Source organism: Genypterus blacodes, unplaced genomic scaffold, assembly GCF_046128005.1.
Source record: "Genypterus blacodes isolate CSIRO-AG114 ecotype Tasmania unplaced genomic scaffold, CSIRO-AGI_Gbla_v1 ptg000053l_1, whole genome shotgun sequence".
NCBI classification, from domain to species: Eukaryota; Metazoa; Chordata; class Actinopteri; order Ophidiiformes; family Ophidiidae; genus Genypterus; species Genypterus blacodes.
The window spans coordinates 114,446-135,349 of record NW_027466865.1 but is presented as its reverse complement, the minus strand read 5'-3'; the positions used below and the strand labels follow the sequence as shown (position 1 = coordinate 135,349).

At 43.9% G+C, this 20,904-nt stretch overlaps 2 protein-coding genes across 6 annotated transcripts; both read left to right on the top strand.

The window, feature by feature from the left end:
- Positions 1-92: 92 nt before the first annotated feature.
- add2 (adducin 2 (beta)) lies at positions 93-16,475 on the top strand. 4 transcript variants are annotated; one of them, XM_076151094.1, is made up of 15 exons: positions 3,919-4,125; positions 5,844-6,040; positions 6,428-6,569; positions 6,972-7,123; positions 8,348-8,428; positions 8,744-8,893; positions 9,434-9,577; positions 9,871-9,969; positions 10,583-10,759; positions 10,977-11,225; positions 13,127-13,243; positions 13,355-13,441; positions 13,609-13,735; positions 14,272-14,355; positions 15,394-16,475. In XM_076151094.1, the coding sequence occupies exons 2-15, from the start codon at positions 5,894-5,896 to the stop codon at positions 15,645-15,647; spliced, it is 2,010 nt and encodes a 669-aa protein (XP_076007209.1). In that variant the 5' UTR covers positions 3,919-4,125; positions 5,844-5,893; the 3' UTR covers positions 15,648-16,475. The 4 variants fall into 4 exon arrangements, with proteins under 4 accessions (XP_076007207.1, XP_076007209.1, XP_076007206.1 ...); XM_076151092.1 differs by lacking the exons at positions 3,919-4,125; positions 14,272-14,355 and adding an exon at positions 93-280; XM_076151091.1 differs by lacking the exon at positions 14,272-14,355 and having other exon boundaries at positions 3,924-4,125.
- A 961-nt stretch (positions 16,476-17,436) lies between these two features.
- On the top strand, positions 17,437-20,657 carry snrnp27 (small nuclear ribonucleoprotein 27 (U4/U6.U5)). 2 transcript variants are annotated; one of them, XM_076151183.1, is made up of 7 exons: positions 17,437-17,515; positions 17,588-17,649; positions 18,521-18,653; positions 18,770-18,870; positions 19,323-19,402; positions 19,892-19,956; positions 20,347-20,657. In XM_076151183.1, exons 2-7 carry the CDS (start codon positions 17,613-17,615, stop codon positions 20,399-20,401), a joined length of 471 nt encoding a protein of 156 aa, XP_076007298.1. In that variant the 5' UTR covers positions 17,437-17,515; positions 17,588-17,612; the 3' UTR covers positions 20,402-20,657. The 2 variants fall into 2 exon arrangements, with proteins under 2 accessions (XP_076007298.1, XP_076007297.1); XM_076151182.1 differs by having other exon boundaries at positions 17,454-17,649.
- Positions 20,658-20,904: the final 247 nt, after the last annotated feature.

The following is a 20,904-nucleotide window of genomic DNA, read 5'->3' as shown; positions in this document are numbered from 1 at the left end:
GATCCCTCGGCAGCTGTCAGCGGCTCCTTTGGGTGTCAGACAGGCGTGGCAGTGGGCTGGTCCACGGAGAGATTAAACAAAACACACCAGGACCCACCGACTTTGATCCAGCTGAGGCCCTCAAACGCGCTGACAAAGGAGATCTGGACCCTCGACCTTCTAATATCCACAGATTTGATCAAGCGAGCCACGCCTGCGTGATTTGATCCGGAGGCGGATTCGCTCCGTGGGTGTTTTCCTCTCGCTCACGCTGAGGACAAAGTGCCGAGGATGTACTGAGGTAAGCGCGCCGCCCGCTCCGGTTCTGAGCTCATTAATGTCGAACACGGTACCGTTCATCCCTCCGGGTGAAGCACCGAGGCCTCCCGGTTTGTGTGTGTGTGTGTGTACCTCCAGCGTCTGGTGTGTTTATGGTAACACACAGACACACACTGCGTCTCATTCTGCGGCTGTTCTAGATGCATGAACGCGGTTTTGCGCTCATTAAAATCCCAAATCAAGCTGGTTTTAGTCGCGAGTTTCCACCTTAAACATCACATCGATCCGCGAGCTTATTCCTTTTATTCTGTGCATAGTATGGTTCGCGGTGACAGAGGATCTTGTTTTGTATCCGCGGATGGAGACGCTGCTCCTCTGCGCGGATCGGCCCCGAATTATCATTAAAATGCCCCTGATGCTGTTTTATTTCTGCTTTCCCCGTCATGTGTATCGTGTGTGGATGATTTGGGAGGTCTGGGGTGCTCTTGTTTGTCTTCGTGTGTGTGTGAGGCCGTGTCTTGGCTGTGTCGGTGCGTGGCTACTGGTGGCGCTGGTGGCCATTAGCGGAGGCTGCATGGTGCTGATGCTGCAGTGTGTTGCTAGGCAGTGAGCTCGACGGAGGATGCGACCAGCCAAGTGTGTAGCTGGAGATGGAAAATGTCTGGTTGACTGTAAAAAGCATCAGCATGTAAACACACTCTGTGCAGCTGTAGTTTGACTTCTCTCCAGTTTGGGTTTTATTTGCCTCTATTAAAGCTGCGCTTGATTAAATAACCAACCACGTTTCTAAGGCCTGTTGTTTACATTGAACCATGAAGGATTCAGTCAAAACTATAGATCATGCGATGACTTGGAGGATCACTATCAACTTCAACATTATGAAAACGAAGTTTTTAGTTTTCAAGACTTTTCCAAAATGTAGAGTGGAAATAAAATAATGATTTGTATAATTTGTGTCGCTCACATTGTTTTAAACACTCAGCATCACTGTGCTTTATAAAGAAGCCCTGTTTGTCCTTAAGAATCAGCTGTTACTCATGAATTTAATAAGGGCTCAGGTTGATTTGTCAGGCAGAACCCAGGGCCTGAACTGGAGGGGTGGGCCTGGGGGATAGCCTGTGTGTGTGTGTGTGTGTGTGTGTGTGTGTGTGTGTGTGTGTGTGTGTGTGTGTGTGCGCGCTGCATTCTAGTGAGTTCCTCAGTCTGTGAAATGTTCAGAGTTAATAAGTCCATTATTAGCCAATGTTGAATGCAGCCTTTACTTCTTGTTTACTCAATGTTGAGCAGTGAGCAAGTTGTATCCAACAGGAATCTCAGGGTTTAAAGCAATACTTTCATAGTTTTTATGAGAGTTAAGTTCCAACTTGGTTACTGAAATCATTGTCTTGTAACTTGCTGCATTCGAGAGATGTTTGCGTCTTGAATGAATCCTTATGGATCCATGATGTTGTTCTTTCTTCTACAGCACAAAGATAGAAGTTCTGTCCTCCACAGTGGAAGCTAAATGTATCTGATGGATTCACTAATAGAACTGTGTTAGGCTATAATGACGCTAACACCTTGTCACATCTGTATGTTTTTCTTCTACTGTTTGTCCTCACAACGCCCTGCATGTATATCTGCACAACATTCTCCCAGCTACTTCAAGTAAAGGGGCGATGAGCTGCAGAGTGACTGATGAGAAAAGGCACCGGAAGTAACTATAGGATAGATATCCATGACAACATACAGAAGGTTCAGGGTCAAAAGTCAGAGGTAAACACTATCTGAGGCTACTTTGAACATATTTGTATTTAACCTATAACCTCATGAGCTTTTAGAAGCTTTAGCACAAAGGCTTATGAACCTGGTCAATTAACGCTAAATATCTGCAGAAAACTTAAACTTGAAATATAGTAAAATGTTGTCTCATCCCAATTTGGTCACATAGCCAATGAGCCATTACAGCGGCAACCAATGAGGTTTCATACGAGGTACTGGTCATAGTGGTTTTAAAGGAGACAGATTATACAGATTTACATTATTCTTTGTTTGACTGAGTTCATGACTGTGCAGATTGAGTGAACACAGGCAATTTAAGGTGATTCATGCTGGCTGGTCAAAGCTGGTCAAACCCTCAAACCGCAAGTTTTGAGGCTTTGACAAAATGAAATCTTGATGTCATATAGTTGAGCGTACTAAATCTTTATCACGTTGTATAGAGATATTTTGTATGGCATATCATCACTTATCTGCTATATCTTATTCTGAAAAACAGAAACATGTGGGTTTATTAGAAAGTGGTTCCATCGTTGGTTAGAATCCACTGAAGAGCCATTTTGGCTTTAACCTGATGAGAGCAGAGGCAAAGAAAATCAATTCAGAGCTACTTAGGTAATCATATCTGTCTCTCTGCTTAGATTTCAATATTCACAGACCTCACCAGTGCAAGTGGGCACATTTACAGCGATCAATACCGGCATCTATATGTGAAGGTAATGTGCGCTCGTACAGTGTATGAGAAGGAGAAGCTGCTGCTACTTCTCCTGACATTACAAAGACACATTTTAGTTGATGTGTTTTATAAGATGGAGGCATGGGATCTCAGATTTGTGGCAACTTCTCTCATAAGAGAATGCACTGCTGAAGTGCCCTAAAGCAACAGAGGGAGCTGATCTGGATGGGAGCACTGAGGAGGTTTTATAACAATGTTAGATGTAGTAGATTTATGTTGAAATGTATCAGTAATACATCCTGGCCTCCCGCAGTCTGTACAGGCATCATGCTGGAACTCAGGTTAAGAGGAGAAAGAGGGAGCGAGCGAGAAGGAGGAGCAGCAGCCAGACTCTCTTCAGTCATTAAGAGGCTCCCCAGAGAGGAGCATCTCCGTCTGCTGCCTCTTAGCAGCTGCGCCCCCTCTCCCCCCAGAGAGAGAGAGAGTGAGGGAGAGAGAAGGGGGGGTGATAGAGACGTAGGGAGGGAGAGAGAGAGAGAGAGGGAGGGAGAGTGAGAGAGAGAGAGAGAGAGAGAGAGGGAGGGAGAGTGAGAGAGAGGAAGGGAGAGAGAGATGGAGGGAGAGCGGGAGAGAGAGAGAGAGAGAGACAGGGAGAGAGAGAAGGGGGTGGTGAGAGAGGGGGGTGAGGGTGAGTGCGGAGGGGGGTGCAATGAAACTTATTGGTGTGGTTGTTTGTGATTCCATGAAAGTTGGTACCAGTTGCTTTAATTGACAAGTTTGTACTGTAACTATTGCATCGTGAGGCACAGAATCCAACAGAATGGATCAAATCATAATATAATATAATAAAAATATAATAAAATATAATCTGTATACATTTTTGTGTGTGAGAGACTCAATCTTTTGCATACAGCAGATTTTTGGACACAATTTCCAATAATCATAGCTCTGTATGTACTCAATGTGGAGACAATGATCAGGAACGTGCATCTTCACATCCTTCTACACGTTATGAGATATTATACATTTTAATGTGGCCAGAGCCAGAGTGTGTATCATCTGGATTACACACTTAAACTTCAGCTGATCCAGAGAGTAAATAACAGGCCGTCAGTTAGACGAAGCCCAGGAGAGAGAGGGTGTGGTGTGTTTGGGAGCTTATCTCCTCACTGCAGTACTCTCTTTCTCTGTGTGTGTGTGTGTGTGTGTGTGGTTGTAATAGAGGGGGAGTGTTCAGATGCTTTTCTAAACGTACTTACGGTAACTCCTCGCTGTTTCTCCAATTACCGAGCCGTCGCACCAGATAACTTCCTGTGGTGGTTCTAATCCCGCTGTTTGCATCGTAGCTCTCGCCGCTAATGCTGCATTTTGTGCATCAGGCTGCACTTCCATCCGGCCAAAGCCCAGAGGAGCGCAGCATCCTTCATGTCAGGGTAGGTTCACTCACAGGGATCTACCTTCATGTGGAATAGCTGATACACTCTTGTATGTGAATGCTATAGTTTCTAGCAGATTTGTTTTCTTTTTTAGTGTAAATTATAAATGAATGAGGGTAGTGATTGAGTTGACATTTCTTTCATTATCTTTGCTGGATCTCACAGGGCCTTTAAGTCCAGTTGGGTCGATATGCGCTGTCAGAGTCTCAGACAGGGCTCGGGACTCTAATCTAAATATTAGAACTGCTGGGATTCTTAGCTGAGCTGTTTTTGATGATGCTGATCCTCTTTTGTTTGTAGAATTATTTGTCTTTTTCCTTTTGTATGCCTTTAAGTATTTTTCAGAGATAAAACTAAGCAGGATTGTGGCTATAAAAGAATCTGTCTTGGACTGTACACACTCAAAACTTTAATTGTTTTTTAATTAATTCATTTAACAATGTTGTTTATCCAGTGAAATTATTTCCCCTCCATCTCTTGAAATTGGTTTATTACTTATTGAACAGGAGAGGTGTTCATAAAATTAACTTATTAAAGTGATAACTTATTAAAGTGTGAGATGAGCTCATTATCTTGGCCCTGAAGAGGACCTGGTACCCCACAGACTCCTGAAACTGCAGGTTGACCTGAGAGTCTGAACGTCTGGGTGCCAGTGCTGCTTCAGGGGTCACTTCCTTTATCATTATTATACCATTAAAGCAGCGGAGCTCATTGATTTGTGTTACTGAAGAGACAGGATGAAGACGCCCCAGGAGGAGGAGCCTCTCATTTACGCCCTGACGGTGTCCCTGTTGCGTGGCCACACCTTGCTGATCTCCTAACACGTGGCCCCCTATCATTATTCTGAATGATCTTAATCAATGCAGGATATCGCCTCTCCTCTTCCAAAATGACTTAAGAACAGATTGACCAAAGCACTATATCGCCCCAGGACAAGAACATTTAACGACTGATCAGCGGGTTGTGCCGCACCATCTGTCCTTATTCGTCTTTTAACTGTAAATCAAAAGTCACCGTTGGCCATGTGGGCAGTTTGCTCTCTGGTGTGCTTGTTGTGTGTTGGGTGGTTGCTAAGGCCCAGCAGAGGAGGACCTGTGCGGGCTGAGGCAGAGGCTGGACTCACTGTAGGGCCAGCTTGTAGCATTTTCTCACAGCATCATCAATACGTTTATACCAATCAGGCAGCTTAGATTTATGCCGTCTGGCTCTCCGGCCAGCAGGAGCTGAAGTGCTGAAGAACTGGAAGACATGGACTGGGTGGTCATTCGGGAGCTGGATTTAGGCCGATGCTCAACCTGGATTTATTGTCGGAGCGTGTCAATGTTTTAGGACCAAACCGTGCTGCTCAGACAGGACTTTACACTTTTGTATGAAAAAAATGTAGTCTTGGTGAGGCACATCCAGCTGCAGCCTGAAGATGACTCATGTGACGGTGAGGCAGATTATGGCAGGAGAGTCTGCAGGCCTCAGCTGGATCATTATTGAAGGTTTAAAACATTCTTGGAGTCTTCTTGCAAACAACACAACCTGCATTGTTTACATACTTGTTTACATGTTCTTCTCTTTTTGTGCTTCTACTCTGCAAACCATTGATGCCAACCTCTGTAGTCTGGTACTGTGTGTACCTGTTGTTTTCACCCTGTGTTAGTTCTTAGCTGACTGGCGTGTGAGCAGAATTTATCATTGTATTCATACGCCGCTCTTGTTCTTCACAGTTCTCCGTGCAACCCCTGCTTGTGAGGCCCCCACTGCAAGACGGTAGAAGATGAGCAAGTCCCCCACACCCAAGGGCACTCCGGTGCAGCTGAGCCCCAGTGATGGGATCCCTGAGGGCCTCCAGTCCCCTCAGCCATCCACCCCGGGCTCCGGACCCCAGCTAAAGAAACGCATCTCCAGCCTCATGCAAAGCCCAGTGAGCTCTCCTTCTTCTTCTCCTCTCCCTTTCTCCATGTCTCTCTCCATTTCTCTACAACTGTCTCCCTCTCTCTCTCCTCTCCTCTCTCTCTCTCTCTCTCTCTCTCTCCTCCCCTCTCTTCTCCTGTGATATGATTTCCCTCTTACTTTAATCTGTTCTCAAATGTCACAGTCAGTGTGTATTTCCACATTTTGGAGGACAGCACAAAAGTTGCGCATGAAATGGAGAAAGTGACGGCGAATCGAAAAGACAAATGAAGAGATGCTGACTCATTTAATGTGTTAGCATGTGGTGGGTTTAATCAGTGTGTGTGTGTGTGGTTGCATTATGGAAAGTTATGTTGAAGCAGAAGTGATTTGTGTTTGCGTGCATCTGTGTGTGCAGTCGTTCAGGGAGGAGCTGGACGTGCTGATCCAGGAGCAGATGAAGAAAGGAGGCAGCTCGTCCAACCTTTGGGCCCTGAGACAGTTGGCTGATTTCATGGCCTCTCACGGCTCCCCGGCCGCTCTGCCAGTGTCTCCATCCAGTAGGTTCACTGCATCGCTGCATGAACCTGCTGACATACTGCATGCACTCCCTACACTACCTCTGGTGATCCACCGTTTTATCCACCAGTGATTGATTATTGCAAGATGAGGAAGAGTGTGTATATCTGACCATGCCCACTCAACTTTGGCAGCCAATGACAGCAAAACAGTGAGGAAAATAAAAAAACAAACATTCTGCATATAATTTTGTGACAATTGGCTGAATATTGTAGGATAAGATACAAAACAAATATTTTGGTCCAAATGGGCGTGGCCTATATGAATGAATGTAGATCAACACAAGGAAACTTTTTAAGTATATGACAACCAAAAACTCCTCTCCATTTATATGACTTACTTTGTTACCTGTTTTACCCCCTCTCTCTCCTCCCATTGTGCAGACATGATGATGGTGACGCCCATCAACGACCTGCACGGCTGGGAGCCTGCCAGCTTGGTGAAGGGGGAGAGGCTGATGCGCTGCAAGCTGGCCAGCATCCATCGCCTGTTCGACCTGTACGGCTGGGCCCAGTTCAGCCACACCTCTCTCACCGTTAGTACCACTACCTGCCCACATGATGTCATATTATATATTGATGTATTCACTGCTGCTCCGCTTTATGTTCACGCTGTTTTTCCACTAGTGAATCTGCGAAGAGCCGCACCAAACCGGGCCCAATAGCTGTGACCATTCCACCCTCTTTACATTTGCCCCGTAGAGTAAAATGGCCATTAGATCAAGATTCAAGATTCAACCTTGACTGTCATGTTGTAACAATAATTTGTCTTTGGTGTGAAAAAACATTCCCGCAAACAAGTTTGATAGAGTTCATCAGTACAAGAACAGGAAGTTCAAACAGATCATGATCTCAAATGACTTCACTACAAAGATGTGCTTATTTGAACTCCCTTAGCGCACTAATAGCTTTGGGAGTGTAGGACTCTTTATATGAGTTCCTGCGGGTGAGGGGGAGTCTGTAGTGGCGACCTGATGGCGTTTATTGGATGAATTGTTGACAAGGAGGTGCAATGTCCTTTTCCACGGCTCCCTGTCAGCCTTGGTGGTGGGCGTAGAAAGATGGGAGGCCGTCGGTGGTGCACTGTCATCTGTCATTGCTGCTGTGCCGCAGACTTTGGCCACTTGACTTTTGTGGTGCACCACAACTTTCAAGGCGTGCGGTGCAATAGTCAGTCATGGTTTCTCCTCAGCTGCCCTCCCTGTACAAAGCTCCACCATTGGCACTGTGTGGCTGCTGAACAAAGGAAGATACTGTTTTGTTCAGTGTAGATTTACTATCACACAAAATAGAGAATAGCCTGGATGCTAAAGGTAAACATCTGTGGTCTTTCATGGAATTGTGACGAGCAGGCTGAATTAGTGCCTGATGTGATGTTTTTCGGTCTAAGCAACAACAGAACAGAGCAAAAATATCATTATAAATAAACTGATTTAGCTGCTCAAACATTATTTTCCACAAGAAATACAAAAAATATGTGGCCATCAAGCCACATGCTGCACAGCTCCACTCACCAGGGAAGCTCTCAGGCTGCTGACCGCTACCCTCCATCAGATACACTCATCAGATACATATTTAGTTTCTTTCCCTTCTGTTTCTCTTTTTCTCCACAGAGGCTTTTGTATCATTTTCACAGACAGTATCATTTATCATATCAGACATCTGTTAACATATAGACTGGACAGACACCAGAGTCCAGTATGTCTGTGTTGTATTTCCTCCTCTGTCCACCTTTAATGTCGTCTCTGTCTGCCTGACAGCTGCGTGTCAGTAAGGAACAGGAACACTTCCTGGTGCTTCCAGACGGTTTGGCCTACAGCGAAGTGACCGGATCCAGTCTGGTGAGTCCACCTACATACACACTCATAGAGATGCTCTGCCTGTTCTGGGAGTTCATTGTGGCAGGTTCACTAAAATTTCACGGTTATTGTTATAGCGCCACCATCAGGATGAGGATTTTTATTTCTTATTGCATTAGAGTTGAGTGCAAATGTGACAAAAATATGGTTACAATAGACTAATTCAGTCATGGGATACTGTGGGGATACCCACTCAAACTTCTGTAGGTTCATTTAATCACCATCTATATGATATCTGGGTCTTTTAGACGTGAGTTATCATACTAAATATGGTGTTTATCCACTTTTGGTTGGCAGGTAAAGGTGAATATCCTGGGTGAGGTGGTGGAGAAGGGCAGCACCAACCTGGGCGTGGACACAGAGCGCTTCAGCCTGCACTCGGCTATCTACTCCGCCCGACCGGACGTACGCTGTCTGCTTCACCTCCACACACCGGCCACGGCAGCGGTGAGTCTGCCCATCTTCTTTAGAGACGAACCCCACAGAGAGACGGCAGCTTTAGGCTTATTGATTTGGTTTTCCAACTGCATAATACTGTACATGGAGCACTCACCATCTCCTGAGACTGTAGGCACCTTGACTACTGTATCCTACATGGAACAAGACAAACAGACAAAGTTAAATCAAGCATCGATAGGAAACTCAGATTTTCTTCTCAGAAATTGATGATGATGAAAACAGAGCCAAGTGGAGTAAATACTGGACATATATTCATCAGGTGAAGAGAAACAGGATTACACTGTGTTGTTAATGTTGCTCTGAGTCTGCTGAGTGTGTAGGCAAACAAGTGTTAGCATAACAATTTTATGACTCAATGTTTATCAGCTCATATCTTGTCCAGCATGAAAGCAAAGTGTAAGATTACTTACAGGCTTTCAGCAGCAATATGACTTCATGGTGATGCCAGTATCATCTTGTTCTGTATCATCTTGTTCCTGAAGCCAACAGCCCTAATGTGAGTCTGACAGATGACTTATCTGACTGTAGATTTCAGCTATGAAGTGCGGCCTCCTGCCACTGTCCCATGAGTCTCTGCTGGTGGGGGATGTGGCCTATTATGACTACAATGGCGTGATGGAGGAGGAGGAGGACAGGGTGGAGCTGCAGAAAAGTCTTGGGCCCACCTGCAAGGTGAGCAGACCAAAGCAGATAAGAGGGTGTGTAAAGTTTACAATATAGATATTTGAGTGTTAAAGACTATGCATACATACAAAAACATGTTCAGCAAGGATCCCTGAAACACACACAGAAAGACATTGATCATCATGTCTTTAGCAACAGGAAATGGCAGCTAAATCTTACTTATTAACGTTTTGCAATGCTACAGAAGGTTGTTAACGTTTCCATGTTACAGTACATGTAAATGTTTGCTCCAAATAATAAACACAGAATCAGTCCAACCTCATTATGAATGTGAATTCCAGGTTCTGGTGCTGAGGAATCATGGCATCGTGGCCCTTGGAGAGTCTGTGGAGGAGGCGTTTTACAGCATCTTCCACATCCAGGCTGCCTGCCAGATTCAGGTATGCGCACACACACGTATACACACACACGCACGCACGCCCACGTCCACACCCACGTGAACACGCACACGCACATGCACGCGCCAACGTCCAAACGCGCGCGCACACACACACACACACACACACACACGTGTCGGGGCCTTTGCTTGTGTACAGTAGATGCAGTAACTTTGAGCTGTTGCCTTCCTGCTTGTACACTTTAACTGTAACACAGCCAGCAGATCTGCACTGCAGCATATCACACTACAGTATGACTGTGTGCCAAAGACACAAATGCAGCCTGCTGTACTCCCACAACACTGGGCAGAAGTCTATAGGGCAACAGCTCTATGACTGGAAGGTCACCTATGAAAATCTGCTGATGCCTTTCCTAAACATGGAAGTTGATGTATTACAGGGCAGCACTGAGACGCACTGTTGTCTCTCAGCTACAAGGCTCTCGGTTCTGCCCATGGGTTCTCTACATTTCCCCACCTTCCAAGTGTCTGTGTGTTGCCCCTACCCATGCCCTGGGCACTGGGCTGTAGACATGTAGTATGAATCTCCTCAGACTTGAATGTATGTAAATGTTTGAGGCGTTCTAGCTTGTTGGATGTATGCTTTGTTTTATAAGGTGTCTGCATTGTGCTGTGCCGGCGGCGAACACAACCTGATCATGCTGGACCGGACCACCCACCGACCCAACCCAGCAGGCACGGTGGGCTGGGCGGGCTCAACCTTTGGACCGCTGCACAAGAGCCGCATCGGGGAGCACGAGTTTGAAGCCCTCATGAGGACTCTTGATAACCTGGTAGGAAACACTTACTGATGAAAGACAGATAAGTGATATAGAAATGGTCGCTATGTCGCCAACTACAGGAGAATCAGTTACACACAATGTCAGTCACCTAATTCAGACAATCATGAACTGTTGCATCATTACTTTAGCTTTGACTGCTCTCTGGTTCAAACTTACTGCTTTGTGTGATGTCATGACTGTCATGGCCTTAACCTCCTCTGTCTGTCAGGGCTACCGCACTGGTTACGCCTACCGCTTCCCCGTGCTGCTGGAACGCTCCCGGACACGGAGGGAGGTGGAGGTGCCTGCCACCGTCACAATCTTCCACCAGTTTGATGAGGAAGGAGGGCACCCGGCTTTGAGGCAGCACCCGTTTGCCCAGCGGCAGCAGCAGGAGAGGACCCGCTGGCTCAACACCCCCAACACTTACCAAAAAGTCAACCAGGACCAAGCCAGCCCCGGACACCAACGCACCACTGTGAGGCGCCAGAGAGAACAGACATCATTTTATTTAGCACCATTGATCAACTTTGATGACAATTCAGGTTTAGGGATCACACACAACCACAGCTGAGTTAATGCAGCTGGGGTTGAATCTTTGTGAATCTTTACATCAGCAGAACTATTTGTATGTTCAACCCTCTAAATTACTGCTCAGACCAAGGCAGAGCGAGGATCTCTAATTCAGATTATTATTCTATTATTTTCTTGAGAGGATTGAATAATTTTCTCCAATCCTCGAAAAAATGAAGTTATGCAGTCATGCTGAGGCAGGCAAAACAATGTTCCTTTACAACGGCAGAGGAGCAGAAACATATTGATCAATGTGTCACATTTCTGTTCAGTCAACTCCTGATTCAGCCTGAAACGGCTTTATGTCTTAGGACAGAATATCTAGACATTAGTGTGCATCATCTAGGGAGACATTTCATTGGAAAAGAACAAGACACTGACTACAATTAACTGCAGCAACTGACAAACTAACTAACTATTAAACATCTCTTGGCTTTCCTACATCTTGGCCACACTTTGACCTCAAGGTTTTATAGTTTGTCTCCAGTTTAGAGATCAGTTGATTGTACTTTGATCAAACTTTTTCACGTAAACACCATAATAAGATTGAAATGAACATGAACATGAATTGACTTTGACTTACTCACAGTAACAGACCTAAATTATGCAATTGTAAACGGATTTACATGCAAACAATCCATGCTGTTGTAATCAGAGTGAGCCCCTCTGACTTTCCTCACTTTTCATGTATTAAGTGACCGACGGAATCCTATTAATTTCCTCCTTGTATTTGTCTTGCTGTCATTTTTACCTGTATTGCAGCACAAACAGAGCGTAGCATGAATGTAAACGTGCTGACTGACCAGCTCAGGCATTTTCATTGCATTTCTGAAGAGGCGTATGAAGCAGCATTAGCTAAAACAACAGCGTCAGCCAGTTTGGTCTCCACCTCCCCATCGGTCAGGTGTTTGAATGGACCCTTATGGATTATGGATGTTGAGAAGCCTCTAAAAGCTTCTGTGAATTTAGTTGCCGTTGCCTCAAATCAAGTCAATTTTATTTGTATTGCCCAATATCACATACAATGTCTCAAAGTGCTCACAACATCAGGAAAATTCAGGAAAAATTCCCGACCCCGCCCAAAATGTTTTCCTATGACATCTTACTCTGAATCGTTTATCTTATATCGGGGTGTTCATAAGTAATAGTAACATGGATCCATTAGTGTCCACACAAAGGCTTTAAGAGGGCCTTTGTGAACCCAAATATCTCCAAAATGTTACAGAGTACAGAAAAGCAATGTCAGTGACCTATTTCAGAAAATCGAGACACTTAGTAAAAGTGCTGTGGCATCAGTTTAAAGGAGGAGGGTTTGGTTCTGTGTCAGTAGGAATGTGGAGCAGTAAAAGGGATATGGCGCCGTAGTGTGTAAGCAGGAAGAAGAGGACCAGAAAGAGGATTCATGTAAACAAGGAGGAGATTGATTTTACCTGGTGACTTGTGTTTTTGTATCCCTGCACCTCTCAGATGGAGCAGGATGAGTCTCCCTCTGAGAGCAAAATAATAGCAGAGGTCCTCTTCCTCCTCATAAACCGGTGGGAGGAGTCCGACTCTTCCTCCTTCCTCAGTCCCTCCAACCTCCTCTCTCTCCTCTTCTCTGCATTGCAGAGGAAAAGCCCAATGCTTGATGATGGCTACTGCATTGCAAAGTCTGCCCCCTGGTGGCAGAAATGTTCTTGATGTGAAATGTTCTTCATCTACACAGCATTGTTGATTAGTGACTTAGTCATCGTCCTCTTGAGATGGACGCACAGGGACAAACTAAGATATCTGCCAGTAATTCAGACATGATTCTCTCTCATGTAGTGGCTGAAGTCAGAGGAGTTGATGCAAGCTGGCAGCACACCCATCAAGATTGAGAGTCCAAACCAGTTTGTCCCTCTTTTTACCAACCCTCAAGAGGTGATTGAGACACGAAACAAGGTGCAGTCTTCCTCCCTGAAATCCTCATCTTCCTCCACCAAAATCCTAATATTTGTCACAAAATACTTTTCATCGTCCTGACACTCCGACATTTCGATTCTTTGCTCTCAGATCCGACAGCAGAATCGTCAGGACATGAAGACTGCAGGGCCGCAATCTCAAGTGCTCGCCAGCGTCATAACGGAGAACGGTCCTCCGGTAAATGCACTAACTAACTACGAGGTTATACTCTCGCCTCCATTTGCTTGTCTCTGTGTGTGTGTGTGTGTGTGTGTGTTCTGTTGGGAGAATAAGACGCCACCAATGCAGGTTTGGGGATTTCCTTCTGTATTTGAGTGACCTCTGACCTTCTGTTTGTCCACTAGTCTCCAGTCAGCCCACCCAAAGTTCCAGCAGAGCCAGAGCCTCCCAATCCCTTTAACGAGCTGACGGACCATGAGCTGGAGGAGTATCGCAAGGAGGTGCAGAGAAAACAGGACGAAGGACCCAATGGTACGTTTAATTCAACCCAACCCAACTCATGACTCACATGATGTCCTGCGATGTCTTGCTCTTTCCTATAACACTCTTAAAGGTGCTGTGTGTGTGTTTCAGTCTCTGTAGTCCTTCTGCTCTATCATTGCCAAATTGTTGTGCTAACTAGAATAGAAGATACATTTAACAGTGTGGACAAAATGGATCAACTGCGTACCAAAGGATCCCATTACGACCACATATCCCTCGGGGCAATGCTTCCTCTCCTTGCAGAGTTGTTCCCTCCCTCCCACTCTTCATGTTTGTCCTTACTCATTCACTTTCCTGATTGCGATCAATGTGCCGGAGGGTATTTTCTGATCACTCGTTGGCTGATCAAAGCTAAGACTGAGCACCAGCGTGAACACTGAGCACCTTTAATCGCTCCGGCTTCCACTAATTCACAAAACTGTGTCGCACTTGTGTCTGTCTGTGCAAACGTTGATCACTTCTCTCCTTGCTAACTATCCTCAAGTCCTCACTGCTGCTCACTGTGTGTGTGTTTCTATGAGTAGAGGAGGAGGCGGCAGACGACAAGGAGTCTTCCCCTGCTGCCTCCCCCACAAAAGACCCTCCCCCCAACAACCCCCCCCTCTCAGGTGAGGTTAGGCTATGCTGCCCGCCTGCCTGCTCCCCCGGCATTACCTGCCAGTTGGCCCAGCAGCATGCGCGCCCCCCCCCCCCCACCCCCCCCCCCCCCCCCCCCCCACACACACACACATGCATCACGTTCTGTTCTGTCTGTAATTGCCTGAAATCCAAATCCAGAAACTACACATGCTGTATATGTATAGATTGAAGGACTATAGATTACAAATATGCTTTAAAACTGAAGTGCTGTGAGCTAAACCGGGTGGTGCATGACTGAGGACGCAACTTCATCTCACAGGTTCAATCCATCGTACATCACACGCTACACTTGCCTAAATTTCTGTATGAATATTGATTTCTTACTGATAAATTGGCAGAAATGCCCCATCTAGCAATTATAAAGAAACGCAAAATATGTACAATATTGAGGTGGTATTTCAGATCTGCCTTAAGGTCTTATTTCATCCATATTTGCCATATAGTCCTCCTAAGTACATGTACACATTTGACCAACCTTCAGTTTCCCATGATCATGGCTCATAGTTCAAGTTACTCACTAACTCAGAGGAGTTTGTTGTGATTAGGAGCTCACACTTTAGGTTCACTTGTTGACATTGAGAGTCTCTATATATTTTGAAGGATGCAATGTGAAGTAACAGGGTGTCAGATTTGATGGTGTTCGTAATCGTCAAACTATTGATGATTGCTGTTTGCCTCATTCCAGCCCATTGTAGGGAACCCATCTGTCTCTTTCTTTCTGTGTGTGTATGTATATGTCCTTCTCTGTGTACATCCGTTTATATTTTTGTGTCTGTACATTTCTGTTGCTCTGCACTGATTCAAAGGGCAAACCTCTGCTGCTTTGGTCTTGTCTCCCTAGTAAGTACAGACGTAGAATAAGATAACGCTCTTCTTATCAAGCAAGCATGTTCATCATTACTGCAGTCACGTCTGGCACGAATCTTTGCAGCTCCGCCGCAATCACAGCCTTCAGCCTGATCCCTGAACCTTCTGTCTGTTTTTGGTTTCATCCTGTAATGTACCAGAGGAGACAAAGACCGACTCCCCGGCCATGCAGAACGGCGGGGAGGAGGAGAAGCAGACGACAGAGGAACTGGAGAAAGGGATGAAGGCTCTTACCACCAACGACACGTCCACCCCTGCCGCTCTGCCTGCCAAACCACAAGGTGGAACCCCCGAGGGCTCGCCCTCCAAGTCTCCGTCCAAGAAGAAAAAGAAGTTCAAGCCACCGTCGTTCCTGAAGAAGAGCAAGAAGCAGAAGGAGAAAGCAGAGACCTGAAGGGTGCACGCAGACCAGACCTCGGTGAAATACTGCTGTGAAATACTTCTAAGTGTTTGTTGTATGTAGATGGAGTAGCACATGGTTGCAGTTTGCTGCATCAGGACCATGATGATGTCTTTCACAGGAATCGACATGTGCTAAACTGACTTTCAGATATTTAACTGTGATAGCCAACACTTTCTGCTACTCAGTGTCTGGATTTACATGGTATTAGTCCATCTAGTACCATTTATAGTTACTTTCACAAAGTATTTGACCCAGGTCTGATCCCAAACAATGACATTTTGACACACTACTTCTTATCACGCTGGCTCACAAACATTCGATTCCTGTATTACTCACGTTTTATTTTCAAATGCTTCAGCGCTTGTCAAGCCAATACTGATGTTCACTCTATAAGCATTTTATTATTTTCCTTTTTGACACCGGGGTGATATTTGGTGTAAACCAGCGCTCTCCTCATCTTACAACTGTTTTGGTTTGTTTTTATATCAATGATGTTGCAGGACAGTGGAAAATGATGCACCCCTCATCCACATATAGGCAAAATGCACTTGACGTATGAACTGTATATATATTGACACTCTAGTTGCATTTTTTCATCATCATAGGCATCTTCTGGTCATGATTTGATTACAATTATCAAATAAATGTTGCAGGTATATAATGTGAGCACAGTATGTGTAGAAATATACTGATAGCTACTGATTGTGCTCCTGTGAATGCTGGATTTGTGTAAAACTATGATTCTATTCAAGTTACTACAGCAGGGACAATAAAGAAAAGGAAAAACATACTGGCTCCCAAGAAAACCCAGGCCGCTAACACGCCACCAAAAAAGGATGCAAAGTATAAATCTGTTGCTTGGCAGTGCAGTAATCGAAGGTACTGAAGCTACTAAACATTCCACTTTTCCATTTTCTTTTAAATGTATATGTGCAAAATACCTCTAACAGTTGTAATTATGTTTTTGTTTTAACCAGTAGCTGTTATCAAAATGCTGATGTGTGATGTTTGTTCATAGTTTGGATTTATTTTATATTAAGTGAGTGTTGCAAGGTTATCATGTATCAGTCATTAAAGATTAAGTTTGATTTAAAACAAAGTGTTGCTCCTGGTTGAGCGTGTCTTCTCCGATTCATATGGACGTTGCAGAGTGAAAAGCCTCAGTGATGTCTATGGTGTATGATTGTAAAAGGAAAATGCTTAGTGAATGTGTGAGTAATCTTTTTCCTGAGTGAGGCATTACTTTGACAAAGTTGAAAAGAAATGCATGATTAAAACAGACATGAGATGGTAGTAGTAGTAGTGGTAAAAGTATTTGTATCAGGAGTGACAGCAGAAATAAAAAACAAGACCCTAATATATAAAGACTGATTATATAGTTTAAACACATTACAATTAGAAATAAAACAGACTTAAAGACCGGTTTGGAAACAGCTGAGAAAGATGCTGGATTTGTTTTAATTTAATTTATCCAAACTGATAAACTGAACTTTTTTAACATTCCACCACCAGTCCACAAGGTGGAGGCATCTTAACTCTGAATATATCCAAACAACAAAATAGAAAATGGGTCTTTTATACATTTTATTGAACAGCAATATAACAATACATGTAAATGGTTATCCTTATTCTTCTGTCTAATTTAGAAAGAGATCCATCTGAATCATTCAGTCACAAAAACATAGAGAGGAAAGAGTCGTTTTGATTTGTCTTGTTTTGTTTTGTCTGCCCAACAACTACAACGACGACGCCTTACAGCTCCAGGCCAGTAGAGGGCGCTCAGCGATGGAATAAAGCACCGGATGTTCAGTTATCAGCTGCCTAAATAGAATCCCCTGCTTGTTCCTGTTAGCATCGAGGTAACCCAAACAAAACCGCGAATTAACAAGATTCCCCCTCACATATAAATATTAACTTTTGTTGTCCAATAGTATTTGGCAGGAGTTTGGGCGTAAAATGGGCAGAAGCAGGAGCCGATCTCCCCCAAGACGAGGTAAGAAGCGGAAGCTAAGCTAACTTTAGCCGTGTCGCTCTGTACGTTGTTGTTGCGTTTCGAGCGTTCAGACATTAAACCATTAAACTTTACATTCTGACGGATGTTGCATGAGTGAACATCTACTCAATTGTTGAAAATAATGAAACACTTTAAATGTACACAAAATGTTGTTAATGTCAGCTTTGTTTTGTTGATGTTAACCATCGGCATCTTTTGATAACCCCCGTAACCACACGTACTAACAAACTCATTTAATTGTATTTAAATTATTTAAGTTAATTCCACCTCAGAAGCTAAATGATAATGGGAGTAATCATTTTCAGGGAATATTGAACAGAAGAAGGTGACATCGTTTTGCGTTAAAGGCATCTTAAACTAATCCCGAAATTTATAGCAACTATGTAATCGAGCCAAAATCATTACTGTAACAAGAACAAATGTAGGTTGTTGAGTATTGAAGTTAGTTGTTAGTGAGTTAGTTAGGTAGTATTTTAGAAGCAATGCATTCCCACGCCATTTTAGTGACCCATCTAGTCTGATTTTTTTTATCAAAAATCTTAAATCGTCAATAAAATGGCTTCTGGGTCATCAACAATGCAACATAACATACCATATAGTTTAATATCATTTCACTGTGGCATTTCTGTTGTAATATGACTAAATTCATCACCCCATCTGGAGATATATTTATATGTTGACATGATTGTTTTAAAGCCAGAGACTTGTACCTTTCCTGCTATAAATGCTGCTGTGAAGAAATGCAACACAGTGAATAAGATAACCTGGATTCAGTTTACAAGAGAAGAATGTTATTGTGCCATATAAGTGTTTGGGCCCATGGCTAACCTCGTGTGTTCATTTCCTGCAGAGAGACGTCGTTCTCGCTCGACTTCGAGGGAACGCGAGCGAAGGCGCAGGGAGAGGGAACGATCTCGCTCTCGAGACCGTGACAGAGACAGGAGGCGAAGTCGCTCTCGGTCTCCTCACAGAAGGCGCTCCAGGTGAGTCCAGTCCCCCAGTTTGTCAAACACATCTGTTTCCTGTCTTAATGATTGTTTATTTGAAGGTGCGTTACACCAGGCCCTTAACTGCAGCCACCTTTGTGCTCCTTTTCCAGGTCTCCAAGACGCCCTCGCTCCTCCTCTCAATCTCCCTCAAGGCAAAAGGATGATCGAAAAGAAGGCAAAGATAAGCAGGCAAAGACCATCCAGATCTCAGGTATCAGATCAATGTTAGTTTTCACAAGGGGGACATTTGGCACAATACTTATATTTTGTCCCGAAATTTCAGTTCCTGTGCAAGCTTTTTCTTGGAGCATTTCATCAGAGAGAGGGTGTATTCTGTTTTCATTGAAGAGGAACATTCAGGTATTAAGTGTCTGGGAAAACCCATTGCTGTATTCCATAAAATGGGTTTGTGTTCATTATTGAAGTTTAGATGTTGCCCGGATCATGCAGCAAATCCAACAACTCCTGCAGAACCTGCTTTAGTACAGAACATTGTAGAAGTTTGACAAATCAAGTGTTGGCTAAAACTTCTTTCTAGAATATCCCTGGTGTCTTACTGTTTGAACATTTCTGGCTTGTTGCTGCAGAAAAGTCCTTTTACAAATACGCTTATCTTATACGTTACCATGAATATGTTGCGTGATGCAATTCTGTTTTTGTCAGAGGAAGACATGGAAGGCAAAACGGAAGAGGAGATCGAGATGATGAAGCTAATGGGATTTGGTTCTTTCAACACCACCAAGGTGAGAGCAAACGGTGTCTTACGCTCTGCAGCCAAAAGGGGGCGCACTGTGTTCAATTTGCATTCTACAAGGCAAAACATTTTACTGAGATTGCTTGATGATTGTATTTTTTTTTTGCCATTTTGTGTGATTAATAGAGCATCCAGGTCCTGCAATAAAGTGCTTTCACTGCTTTTTTTTTTAAATTTGTCTTATTTGGTTCTTAAATCAAACAGCTGCCTCAGTATTTTCTGATCTATCCTCACTGTTATTAGAGCTGTAATGACAGTTATTCCTCTTTAGATGTTTTGCCATCTTGCTATCAAATATCAATTTTATCACACATTGCACGTTTTTCATTCCGAACACATTTCAGCCGTATATTTATCATTTGTCAATCTTGTATCCTCCCTTGTACAGATTGTGCAGAGCTATTCTACCATACTGAATTAAACCTGTGGTGATCAAAATGTGTTTTATATGAGAGTAAGTAGCTTTGTTTTCTCACAGGGAAGGAAAACCGCTGGATCTGGAAATGCACATGCAGTCAACGTGACCATGAAGAGAAAATACAGGTATGTTATATTCAAAGGAAAATGGTAATCAATTCATTTTATTAAAGAGTCTTTCACATCAGGTGTGCAGCCATACAATATTACCAAGTATAAGACACGTTTATTTATAATAATCTTAACGGTCTTTAAGGCCCACCTCTATTCTATTGTCGCAGATAGATTAAGTTTCAATGCCAACTGTTAGCCAGACATCTGTGTAAAAACAACCAAGTTTTCAGTCTGCTCACAGTGAGCACTTTAATGCCACAAGCACCGTCACTGCAGCCAATCACCTCTGCAGGTGTTTCTATGTAGACATCCCAGCTCTCCTATTGGTGCTCGATGATGTAATCTGCAAGTGTTGCGAGGGTAACAGTGATGTAATGTTTTTTTATATATTTATTTTTATAGGCAGTACATGAACAGAAAAGGAGGATTCAACAGACCACTGGACTTCATTGCTTGACAGCCGCAGCAACCCACGGTGACACCCAGAAGCTGCAGTGCCTGTTAGAGCTCTCCTCCCCTCACAGCTGCGGATCAGAGTGATACTGCGCAGACATTCTGGAGATACCTTATTGTTTTATAGTTGAAGTGTAAAGTGTTTTGCAGTGAGCTACATCGATTGACAGGAGAGCCAATGTGGACCCAAAGCATGGAGCCATCTGTTATTGAGTTGTATATGGTGTTGTAATTGAAATAAACTGTTCCAAAAACATGAACATGCATCCTAGTAATGCAAAGTAAAGCTTACACCGGCCAGACACTTTGTCCCTACGCCATTATTTACATTTGTCACACTTCAGTTTATATTTATTGGTCAGTCATCCATTATTTACATATATAACACTTAAGTTTATATTTGTTTGTCAGCTAATATGATCAAAGTAACAGAACCCCTCAGTTTTCCAAACAGTAAGCCTGCACAACATGTTACCATGTGGTTGGTGTATGTTTTCTCACCAAATA